The 13,101-nt window shown below is 42.5% G+C and overlaps 1 protein-coding gene across 1 annotated transcript in view; it reads left to right on the top strand.

The window, feature by feature from the left end:
- Positions 1 to 5,144: 5,144 nt before the first annotated feature.
- LOC138739282 (Golgi membrane protein 1-like) overlaps positions 5,145 to 13,101 on the top strand; it is a 63,036-nt gene continuing 55,079 nt past the window's right edge. Inside the window, exon 1 of the mRNA XM_069891450.1 lies at positions 5,145 to 5,225. Within this exon, the coding sequence (XP_069747551.1) occupies positions 5,145 to 5,225 (81 nt within the window). The remainder of the gene's footprint in view (positions 5,226 to 13,101) is intronic.

The raw sequence follows: 13,101 nt of genomic DNA on the forward strand, positions 1-13,101 counted from the left end.
AACAACTCTGTTTTAAAAAAAAATTTACCTCTGATGTATCCCCTGAACTTCTCTCCCTTAACTTCATACTCATGTCCTCTGGTGTTTGCTGATTTTGCCCTTGGAAACAGCCTATGATTATGCCTCTCATAATCTTGTAGACCTCTTATCAAGTTTCCTCTCATTCTTCTATGCTCCAAAGAGAAATGTTCCAGCTCTGCTAACCTTGCCTTTAAGGCTTGTTTTCCAATCCAGGCAACATCTTTGTAAATCTCCTCTGAAGCCTCTCCATAGCTTCCACATCCTTCCTATAATGAGGTGACCAGAACTGAACCACATGTGGTCTGTTTTGACCTCTCTTGAACTCAATTCCATAGGCCTTTTTAACTATCCTATCAACCCATGTGGCAACCTTTGAGGAATGCATGATTTTGAATCCCAAGGTCCCACTGTTCATTCACACTCTTAAGTAACCAATCAATAACCCAGTATTCAGCCTTCTGGTTTGTCCTTCCCAAATGCATGATCTCACACTTCTCCATTTGAAATCTATCCACTTCTCTGCCCAACTCTGCATCTGAACTTACTGGCCCATCCTTCTGCCTCTTCATCTAGGTCATTTATAAAAATCGCAAAGAGCAAGGGTCCCAGAATGGATCCTTGCAGTGCTCCACCAGTCACTGACATCTAGGCAGAATAGTTCCCTTCCACTACTATTCTCTGCTTTCTTCCTAAAAGCCAATTTTTTATCTGCACAGCCAAGGTTCCATGGATTCCATGCCTCATGATTTTCTGGAGGGGTCTCTCATGGGGGATCTTGTCAAATGCCTTGCTAAAATCCATGTAGACCACTGATACGCTGTTGGTCAGAAGCAAACACACAAAAGACTGTATAACATGCTTTATTTGATGTAAAACTCCACAGAGCCAGCTGTGAGAGTGTGCTGCTGTGAACTCTGAGAGTGACTTTGAAGGGCTGGCTCAGGCTTATATCCTGGAGGGTGATTGACACCCAACCAGGTGGTCCATTCAGGATGGCTGATTGACAGCTAGCCAGGTGTTGTCTTGTCTCCATGCTCTTCTGCAGTAGGCCAGTGGTGTACCTCCACAATCACCCCTTTCTTTAAAATTGACCGGGGGGGGGGGGGGAGGGAGTTGCAGTAAAAGCCCCAACAATATTTATAAATAGTCATGTGATGGAGTAGTGGCTGGTCGAGTGGAACCAGTCCTCTCCAGAGAAAAGAAAAAAAAGTTTGAAAAAAACAGAACTCAATAAACATAAAATACAGGAAGAGATAGATAAAGTTACAAAGAAGAGACAGAAGATGGCACCCAAAAGAGAAAAAGTAAGAATAACAGAGTAAAGGGAAGAAGGTTAAATCACTGGAGAAGAAAGAAGAAGGCCTTACCTGCACGTCGGAGCAGAGATCCACCGTGGAGAGGAGTGGCTGATCTCCGATGTTGGCGAGTCCTCAGAGGAACAGTGTCCTCCCTACTGACAAACTTCAAAAATGGCTCTCAGAGCCAAGAAGAGGTGCACAACTGCGCGTGCGTGAAGAGTTGTGCATACACAGTGTGCAAGTAAAAGAAAAGGTTAACGCCGGTGGGAGGGGGACTCAGCTGATGAGCAGCCAGCTGAGAGACACCCAGTATCGGGGCGTTCGGCTGGGGGAAGCAAACAAGAAAGAAGAGTGGTGAGAAAGAGAATGAAGGGCGGAAAGAGGATGAGCGGCAACAGGGCGACTGGCAGGGGGATGACCTGCGGCAGGAGGCCCAGCAAGGATACAGAAGCAGCTCACCAGAGAAGGATGAAGAAACACAGATACAGAGAAGAGAAGAAGATGACACAGACATAGATGCAGACACAGAAGAAGAGGAGGAAGACCACCAAGAATTTCAAAGGAAAGTAGAAGGACAAAATTTAGATAAAGCCTTTTTTGAAGAACAAATGAGGTAATTAAAAGAATGGCTATCATGAGAATTTAGTTCATTCAAAAGAAAAATGAAAAGAGCTGAAGACAGAATGCAAAGTTTAGAGTTGGTCATGACTGAAATAGGGAAAAGAGTAGAAAATGTGGAGGAACGAAAGCTGCTGTAGAAATGGAGATAAATAGTTTAAGAGGGAAGTTGGAAGAGAGTGAAAAAAAATTAGAGACACAAGATTTATTGTCACAAAAAAATGACGTATTGGAAAACTACGGTTGGCGAAACAACATAAAAATAGTGGGCCTGAAAGAAAGCAAAGAAGGGTCAGATATGAAGGAACTTATAAAAGGATGGATCCTGAAGGTGTTGGGAATGACAGATTCACATGAAGAAATTGAAATCGAAAGGGCCCATAGAGCACTAGTACAGAAACAGCCACCACATCAAAAACCGAGATCCATATTGGTAAAACTTTTAAGATATACGACAAGAGAGAACATACCAGAGCAGGCAAGAAAGAAGGTTAGAAAAGACAATAAGCCATTGGAATATAAAGGAACAAAAAATATTTTTTTACCCGGACATAAGCTTTGAACTTTTAAAGAAGAGGAAGGAACTCAACACAGCAAAAATAATCTTATGGAAGAAAGGATATAACTTTATATTAAGACATCCATCAGTACTCAAAGTATTTATTCCTGGGAAACAGAATAGACTGTTTTCAGACCTAAAGAAAGCCCAAGAATTTGCTGAACATTTGCAGAACAGGAGAAGAGAGGAGGAGGAGTGACAAGATGGAAGACCGGCAAGAAAATATACAAAAATATGTAAAAATATAAAGTAAAGATAATGTATATATAAAGATTTAAAGATGGATAAGAGAAGGGGAAGAAGGGGGGGGGGAGAAGAGAGAGCCTTGTTATATGTATATTCAGGCAGAAAAGAAGTGAAAATAAAGATATAAGATAGCCACGTTGGACTATATGACTATAAACATTAATGGAATATATAACCAAGTTTAAGTGTATTGCTTTGGAAAAAAAAATCACATATAATTTAAAAGACAAAGTAACAATGTTTGAAAAAACCTGGGAACCATATATGGAACATAACACAAAGAGCAGGCCTTGGACCACCACCACCTAAAATGATGATAAGATTAACACAATCAGATTTAATGTGTATAAGTAGATGATGCATCTTTTTTGTTTGTATTCCTTTTGTATAAAGATATTGTTTTATTGTATTTTAAATGTTCAATATTTACTGTTTTTGTAGGGGGTGGGAAGGGGGAAGGGAGAGATGGGGGGAAAAAAAGAGAAAATGTCTCTGTGAATATTTAAAGAGATGCATCTGTAAATATATTGGTTGATATGGTTCATAGTGCAATAAATAAAGAATTACAAAAAAACCCCAATATTTATAAATTAAGACGGTCCGGCGGCTGTCGGAGTCTCTGCGACCATCGCAGGACTGGCTCCTGGTCACTGGTCAGTGAGGGTGTGGGAGGGCTGGTGGCATCTGTGATATCCTGCTTGATGTGCATGAAGGCTGCCTGCGGCCTTGGGTGGGAGGGGAAATGTGGTGTCCTGGGCCAGTGGGTGGACCTTGTCTGAGAAGCGGGGAACCCACTGGGAGTAATAAGAGAATAAGCCAAGGCACCTACGGAGGGGCACCTCCATTAATGGGTGCATCCGTTCTGGATCTGGGCTGATGGCACCATGTGCCATGATGTACCCCAGGATGGTGAGGCAGGTGGTGCTGAACCCACACTTCTCTTTGTTGTGCGTTAGGTTCAGCTCCTCAGCCATCCGGAGAAATTTCTCCAGGTTGGCATATTGGTCCTGCTGGTCGTGGCCGCAGATGGTGTGGGAAAGTCACCTTTAGCTTGTGCCGGTCTACCATTTGATCCATCTCTTGCTGGAAGACAGAGACCCCATACAGAACCCGACGGAACTGGTACAGGCGCCTGTCCGCCTCGAAGATGGTATAGGGCTTGTCCCGCGGGTGGATAGGGAGTTGGTGATAGGCCAACTTCAGGTCAATTGTGGAGAAGACCCAGTAATGGGCTATCTCGTTGACCATGTCAGCTATCCTTGGTAAGGGGTAGGTGTCCAGGTGGGTGTACCGGTTGATGGTCTGGCTGTAGTCCATGACAATCCTCGGCTTTGACCACGAGGACTTGGGCTCTCCAAGGGCTGTTACTGGGCTCTATGACACCTTACGCCAGAAGCCGCTGTACCTCCGCCCTGATGAACTCTTTGTCCTCTGTGCAATAGCGCCTACTTCTCGCAGCTATCAGCTAGCAATCTGGTGTGAGAAGAGGCGTGAGGGACGATGCGCAGGGTGGAAGAGGACGCAGGTTGGCCGAGGCTGGTTAGAAGGCATGCTGTGGAGTGTGAGTGGGGGTAGGGGCCCACCGAAGGCGAGGATGATGCTCTGCAGGTGGCACTGGAAGTCTAAACCCAGGAGGACTGGGGTGCAGAGTTTGAGCATGACCAGGAGCCTGAACCCAGTGTGTTTCTCCCCCCCCCTGCAGTCAGATCGTTCGAGCAGCGCCTGAGGTTACGATAGTCCGGTCCTTGGTGGCGAAGGTAATAAAGAAGGTGGTGGGGTGGATTTTTAGCTTTAGTGAGTGGACCACGCTCGGGTGAATGAAACTCTCGGTGCTGCCACTATCAATTAGGCACTTTGTTAAATGACCATTGATCTGAATATCCATCATGGAGTGCCCGAGGTTGTGAGGAACATTCCTGGTCAGGGTGGTGGCTGCTAGGACCACCTTGGGGTCTGAGTCATCGTTTCCTGACAGTGGAGGTGAGGTGTGGTAGTTGGAGTCTACTGCAGACATTGTGAGAGGTAAGTGTTGACCGGAGGTGCTCTCCATAGTCGTGGGGTGGTTGGCGGTGTCCAGAGGCATGGGGTGCGTCAGTAGGATGGCCTGGTCACCGCCCATGTTGTCCACGTCATCATCGCTGGAAGCGTAGGGGGGGGTCCTTGGTGACGGCGGCATCCGTTTCAGTCTGGCCCAAGATGGCAGCGCCGCGTGGGAGGTTGAGGTATGGCTGGCCTTCTTCTCCAGCTTCGCTTGGTGCGTCGGGGAAAGTGACATCACTCTGCTGGCTGTCAGAGAGGGTGACGTCATCATGGCCGGCAGACGTGATGTCATTCTGTAGACTGGAAAGTAAGGTGGTTGAAGTCTTCAGCAGGAGGCGCTGGTGAGAGCGAGGGCTAGGCGCATGGCGCACACGTGGTTATCGTTGCCGCTGAGGCTGGAAGTTGGGTCACCGGAGCTGGGGAGGCTGGAAGTGGCTGCTAAGGCAATGGCGTTGCCCAGCAATCGCACATGGTGGGGGCTGTGAGTGGGGGGAACATCTTAGAGGGCCGCTGAGCTGCCGGCTGGCTTTTAGAGGCATACCTTCGCAAAGTGGCCTTTCTTGCAATACTGGGATTTGCCCGGGCAGTGTTGGTGCAATCGGCGATTGGACCCACACCGGGACCCACAGTACTTACAGGGGTGCTGGGCACCCGCAGCAGCGAAGTTTTCTTCCCCAGCTTGATCCAGGGCCACAGCAGCTGATAGGGCTGACCACTAAGAGGGCTGAGGGAGCCTGGCATTGAAGGCTGCCTCCAGGGTTCGTACTACCTCCACTGTTTTGGCCAGAGTAGATATTTTCTTCTGTTCTGCCTGGTGGCCCTCGCACATATCCCTCATATGAAGTGTCCCTGATAAGTCTCTCGACCTCCCTTTTGCTTACCCCGGGGTCAGCCAGACAACATCGGGCCAACTCACACAGGGCTCCCATGTAGGACTCAGCCACCTCCCCAGGTTGTTGGGCTCTGATACTCAGGAGGTACCTTGCAAAGACCACGTTTGTGGGAGGTTTGTTCGTGGCCTCGAGGGTGCCCATCGCTACCAAGTACCCAGTGCAGTCTTTGAGAGCCTGGAAGGCTCGGAGACCCAGCTTGGATTGGAGTAAGAGATTAGTCTCTTTCGATTGGAGTCCAGGTTGTCGTCAGCATGAGCCTCGATGATCGCTTTGACTGTGTGCCTCTAGATCTCAAAGCGTATTTGTGCTTCCGGATGGCATTGGTCGATTTTGAGGCTCCTTGCGCTCAGGAGCTTTTCCATAGCAGCTTGTAATTTTTTTTTTTGAAGACTTTATTTAAAATTTTATAACATGAATACAATAGAGAATTACATTTAAAGAAAAAAAAATAAAATAGTATGATTACAATATTACATCAGAAAACTACACAAAATAACCCCCCCCCGTTAATTGTAACACAATATTAATAGTCTAACTTAAAATTAGTCCAACCCTCCCCCCCCCCAAAATAAAGAGTGAAGAGTTAATAAAATTAACAATATTATATATGGAAAAAAATACCCACTTACAAAAAAAGAGATAAAACTTAACCTAAAAAAAATTCTAACAAAAAAAAATTGTCAATACTAAAATATCTCGCTTAAACATATATTTAAATCAAACTTAAATGCATATAATTAGCAAACTCAGCTTGTAATATTTTATGTCGAATAAATTGTGGTGCGCTGTCAGTCAGAAGCAAACACACAAAATCAAAAGACTGTACAACAGGCTTTATTCGCTGTAAAACTCCATAGAGCCAGCTGTGAGCGTGTGCTGCTATCTGCTGTGATCTCTGAGAGTGACTTCGAAGGGGTGGCTGAGGCTTATATCCTGGAGGGTGATTGACACCCGACCAGGTGGGGCTTTGTTCATTCTGATTAACAGCCAGCCACGTTTTGTCTTCTGCAGGGTCAGAGGTTGCCCCCTGCAGTAGGTGTACCATCACAACCACATCTACCACCCTATCCTCATCAGATTCTTTTGTTACCTCCTCAAAAAACTCTATTAGACTCGTGAGACATGGCCTTCCCTTCACTGATTATCCTTGAGTAAACTGTACTTCTCCAACTGGTCATAGATCATATCCTTAAGAATCCTCTCCAATAGTTTGCACACCTCAGATGTCTATAATTCCCAGCATTCTCCCTGTTACCTTTTTTAAACAAGGGGACTACATTTGCCATTCTCCAATCCTCTGGCACCTCCCATGTGGCCAAAGAGGATTCAAAGATAATAGCCAAGACCCCAGCTATCTTTTCTCCCACTTCCCACAGCAGCCTGGGGTATATCACATCTGACCCCAGGGACTTATCTTGATGTTTTTACCAAGATCCAACACTTCCTTTTCCTTAATCTCCACATTGTTCAGCACACAGGTCTGCTCAATTTCAATTTCACCGTGATTAAGGTCCTTTTCTCTACGGAATACTGATGCAAAATATTCATTCAGGACCTCCCTAACTTCCTCTGCCTCCAGGCACATGTTGCTTCCTTTATTCTTTAAAGCTCCCCCACCTTCATTCTAATCATCCTTGTGTTCTCCATATATGCATAGAACACCTTGTCAGAATAAAAACAATGAGTGAGAAATTCAACATTCCCCAAAATGAACATTTTTTTTTGTTTGGCTCCACACAGAAGTTTAAGTAACAAGATTTCGGCACATTGTGCTGATACAGGTTAGGAATTGATAAATGGACAGAAAGCAGAGTGGGAATAAATGTATTCTTCTCAGGTTGACAGGCTCTGATTAGTTGGGCATCATGAAAAGCTGTGCTCCTTTTATTCAAGGTGTAGGTCACTGATTTTTTTCCCAGGTTTGAAGATGACATAATTGTAGGTGGGATTGTGGGTACAGAGGAGGATGTAAAGAAGCTTTAAGGGGATATAGACAAGCCGAGAGAGTGCATAAGAACACTGCAAACAAAATGTAAACTGAAAAAATGTACGATCATCCACACGAAAGAAAAACATGTTTTGTTAATGGGTGAAAGAATAGGTAGTGTTGATGTTCAAAAGGATCAAATGCACAATGCCAATGTGCAAGTAATTCTGAAGCAAATGGTATGTCAGCTTTCATTATCAGAGGTTTTATTACAGGGTTGTACATGTATTATTGCAATTAATTAGGGCTCAGTAAGAGTACACCTAGAATGTTGTGGAGTATTTTGATCTCCTTACTGAAGACATCATGTTCACCCCAAAGGGAAAGGCTCCAAAGATTCAATAAATGGTTTCAGGGATGGTGGAGTTGCCATCTCAGAGTTGAATTAACCTGTGCTTCTGCAACTTTCAATTGTAGAGAATTCAAAAGATTCACCATCCTCTGATAAATAGGTTTCTCCTCAGATTGGGTACAGAACAATTTAAAGGGGAAGGGAGAACAGTCAGAAATTGGAGTATATTGGTACTAATGACATCAATGGAAAGAGATGAATTCTTGCATGGTGAATTTAGGGAGTTAGAAAGGTATAAAATAAGACCATATGAGTGCTAATCTTGAGATTACTCAATGCCACATGCAAGTGAGGATAGAAGTAGGTGGGCAGAAGGATGAATGCCTGGCTAAACAAATAGGGAGTAATAGATAAATACTTTGGCATTCAGATAATCTAGAGATAATGGTGGAAAATAGCAATGAATTGGAAGATTATCAAATAATAATCTGCATGAATGGCATAGCAAGATCAAAGATCCTACTCCTGTTCCTATTTCTTGTGTTCTTATATTATGAATTTGCATTGCCATTTCTCCCTGTTGCACAATTAGTACATCATTTATGAGTACCATAAGGTTATGATCTTAACATAAATAATAAAGGATCAAAAAAGTGCAACATGTGGGAAGGAAAATGGATTTGTGAATTGCCACAAATGACGTCCTGATTTGAACAAAACAATTCAATCTATTGTTTATGATGTTGCATTTGACACCAATTGCCCATTAAAATTGTCTCAGGAAGATTTATTTAGTAATTAAGTTTACATTATTTTAGTATTAAAATGAATCTAAAATGAAAATGAAATACTAGATCTCTGGTTCTATAATGAACATGACAGAAAAAGGCCTTGTGTGTATTCAAGTGCAAGTGTAATTTTAATTAAGGATTAAATGATTATTTACTAATACCAGACTTCCAAGTATGATTCTAGATATGTGGGGGTGTTCCAATGAATGCTTGTGTTAGATAGGTTTTGAAATAAAGTTCAACCATTTTTTCTTTAAATTTCCAAAATTCATTTAAATCTAATTTATACTTCTTGCTTCAACCTCTGTTGAGATTTCACTGATTGAGAATGTTGTTTATCACAAATGCTCTCTGAAGAGCATAAAGATGAGAGTAAATGGATCACCATTTACTATTAATGCTGAATTTCTGAAGATTTCTGTATACAGTATTTATGCCCTTCAATTGGACATTGAGTCCCACTATGAAGTGAAGCCTTTAGTACATGAAAGTACAATAGACATTGTTTCCTCAAGCAGCTGGGTCTGTGTCAGTTGGCTTCAGCCTGACGTTGGAGACCAGCATATGGAGCTCTATTGTGGCTTGAGTTTGCATTTAATTTTGAACAGTCTGAATATCTAACCTGTGCTGTTGTCAAAAGGAATGTGGTTTCAACTGGAGTTGACTTGTGTGAGAAGCATTTTACTATGGAGTGTAACTGAGGGAGGGGGATATTGTGCACTGTTTCAGAAGGCATACCAAACTGAGACATTGACAGTTTTCTCATTTGAATGTTGAAATTCTGTGGCATTCTGAGAACAGTAAGGGAGTTTAAAATTCATCCAAATTCTGGAATAAAAAGTTGATCTTGTTTTTCTTTGAGGGAACACGTTGTGTAAAATTTGGCAGTTGGGTTTCTTAAACTGCATCATTAACTACAGTACATGTCTCCTTAGGATTTTGGAACTCATAAAACACCTTGCAGCTTCTAAAGAAAGGCATTTCTTTGAATGGCCTTACCTGATGGCCCCTTTTTGAACATTGTAGCCATTATTTTTTTCTTTGCTGGGTCTTTGTGTTTCTTAACATTTAGTATTGTTTCTACAAAATCAATTTGTTACTTCCTAAAGGACAGTTTTTAAAGTATACCACTGTGTAAGACTGTGTTTCAAAACTGTTAATTCCCAACACTTGAAAAAAGTGGATTATAGGTTAAATGGCTTTTCTCATCTCTATGTATTCACAGTATTTCCCTGCTGGTTCTTGTCAAACTGTTGACCACAAACAATTGGTGGTAATATACAGGCTGGGACTTATTGCCCTGTGGCATAGGAGGCTAAGGAGTAAATTTATAGAGGTTTATAAAATCATGAGGTGTAGATAAGGTGAATGATTACAGTCTTTTTCCCAGGATGGAGAGAACCAAGAGGCATACATTAAAATGGGAAATGACTCCAGGGACAAAGTTTGCATGAAGACAGTGGTGGTAGATCTATGGAATTGGATGTCAGAGAAAGCTGTAGATACAATTGAGCTGTTTAAAAGACATTTAGATATATACTTGAATAGGAAAGGTTTAAAGGAATATAGGCTAATTTAAGGCAAAAGGCTTGAATGGATGACATTGTCAAAATGGGCTGAAGCACCTTTTTCCATTCTGTGTAGTTCTGTGACTTTAAGATCAGTCACAGAGCATGGAAACAGACTCTTCAGCTCACTAAACCCAGGCTGATCACCATGCACTGATCAACATCAAACCAACACAAATCCCACTTTATTCTCCCTCATTCCACATAGGGCAGCATGGTTGGTGTAGAGGTTAGCACAATGCCTTTTCAGTGCCAGTGATCAGATCATGGGTTTGGATCCATACTATCAGTAAGGAATTTGTACATTCTCCCAGTGTCTGCGTGGATTTTCCTCAGGGGCTCCGGTTTCCTCTCACCATTCAAAGTGTACCGGGGGTGTAGGTTAATTGGGTATAAATTGGACTTGTGAGCCGAAATGGCCTGTGACCATCCTGTATGTCAAAAGTTATAATTTTTCAAATCCCTATCAACTTCCCAGAGGCAGTTTGCAGTGGCCAATTTGTCAAGGGGTGTTGGGGGTGGGGGGAAACACCCATGCAGTCACAGGCAAAGTGTGCAAACTTCACATAGCAACTCAACTAGCTTCACCAACTATTCATGGGTTTCTGGGCTGTAAAATACTTCTAATTTCATCCTGGCATATATAATGAGTTTTTGTTGGAAATGTAATTTTTTCCCTTTGTAATAATCTTCAATATCATTCTTGCTTCCACTTTCCAATAAACCACCTATACCCAACTATACCTCAGCTCATCTGCTTAAAACTGGGCTCACCAGGTGTCCCATATATACAGCACATGCCCTGTATTTAATTATTTTGCCCTGTGACTTGCATTGACTTTATCAGGATGCCTTAAACGTGCTGCATTAGTTTTTTTTTAAATAAACTGCAAAACTCAGCAGTTTAGAGCAGTACGATTTGGAATTTTCAATAATTTTATTTGTACAATTTGAATTTTACTTCATTAAAACTAAAACATTATTTAACTCCACTATTACGTTGAAGGAAGTCACCTAAAGACAGGAAGTATTTGCAACATGTATGAACTTGTTCGAAATCGCAGCCAATGATCTCAGCCAGCCAGTCAGCGTGTTAGTAATGTGTTTGCAGTTGTTATTGATGGATCGGTGAAATAACCAGGCTTTATTTTTTTTCAATTCTTGCATTGGTAAGCTAGCAAAATATTTTTAATTTGTGTTTTGTAATTTAACCCCAACACGCCAAAATGTAAGTGTAAATTTCATGATGAATTCTCTGAAGAATGGACATTTATTAAACAAGGGAAACGTTGTTTTGAAGCTCTTTGTGGAGTATGTAATTGTTCATTCAATATCTAAAATGGAGGGAAGTTGGATATAAAGCAGCATATACAAACAACGAAGCACACAAGATGTAGGCTTTCTGTGACTAGAAAAGAAACTGATAAAATAACAGATTTCTTGATTAGGAGAAATACAGGAGAAGAAGATAAAAATAATAACTGTAGAAGTTGTAATGGCCTTCCACACTGTTCATCATCATCAGTCATTCAACTCAAATGACTGTATGAACATACTTCTACAGGAAGCATTTTATGATTCTAAAATTGCATCCAAATTTTCAAGTGTCAGGACAAAATTTACTGCACAAGTTAAAAAATATATATCTTTCTTTCTTTGGCTTGGCTTCGTGGACGAAGATTTATGGAGGGGTAATGTCCACGTCAGCTGCAGGCTCGTTTGTGGCTGACAAGTCCGATGCGGGACAGGCAGACACGGTTGCAAGGGAAAATTGGTGGGTTGGGGTTGGGTGTTGGGTTTTTCCTCCTTTGTCTTTTGTCAGTGAGGTGGGCTCTGTGGTCTTCTTCCAAGGAGGTTTCTGCCCGCCGAACTGTGAGGCGCCAAGATGCACGGTTTGAGGCGATATCAGCCCACTGGCGGTGGTCAATGTGGCAGGCACCAAGAGATTTCTTTAGGCAGTCCTTGTACCTCTTCTTCCTCTTACAGCACAGAACAGGCCAGTTCGGTCCTACTAGTCCATGCCGTAACAAATCCCCACTCTCCTAGTCCCACTGACCAGCACCTGGTCCATACCCCTCCAGTCCTTTCCTCTCCATGTAACTATCCAGTCTTTCCTTAAATGCAACCAATGATCCCGCCTCAACCACGTCTGCCGGAAGCTCATTCCACATCCCTACCACCCTTTGCGTAAAGAAATTTCCCCTCATGTACCCCTTATAATTTTCCCCCTTCAATTTTAAACCATGGCCTCTAGTTTGAATCTTCCCCACTCTTAAATGAAAAAGCCTATCCACATTTACTCTGTCTGTCCCTTTTAAAATCTTAAACACCTCTATCAAGTCCCCCCTCAATCTCCTAAGCTCCAGAGAAAAAAAGCCCCAGTCTACAACCTTTCCCTGTAACTCAAACCTTGAAATCCTGTCAACATTCTCGTGAACCTTCTCTGCACTCTCTCTATTTTGTTTATATCTTTCCTATAATTTGGTGACCAAAACTGTACATAGTACTCCAAATTTGGCCTCACCAATGCCTTGTACAATTTCATCATAACCTCCCTACTCTTGAATTCAATACTCCGATTTATGAAGGCCAACATTCCAAATGCCTTCTTCACCACACCATCTACCTGAGTATCAGCCTTGAGGGTACTATTTACCATCACTCCGAAATCCCTTTGTTGCTCTGCACATCTCAATAGCCTATCATTCAATGCATATGACCTATTTAGATTTGCCTTTCCAAAATGTAACACCTCACACTTATCTGTATTAAATTCCATCAGCCATTT

This window comes from Narcine bancroftii, chromosome 1, assembly GCF_036971445.1.
Source record: "Narcine bancroftii isolate sNarBan1 chromosome 1, sNarBan1.hap1, whole genome shotgun sequence".
Classification (NCBI taxonomy): Eukaryota; Metazoa; Chordata; class Chondrichthyes; order Torpediniformes; family Narcinidae; genus Narcine; species Narcine bancroftii.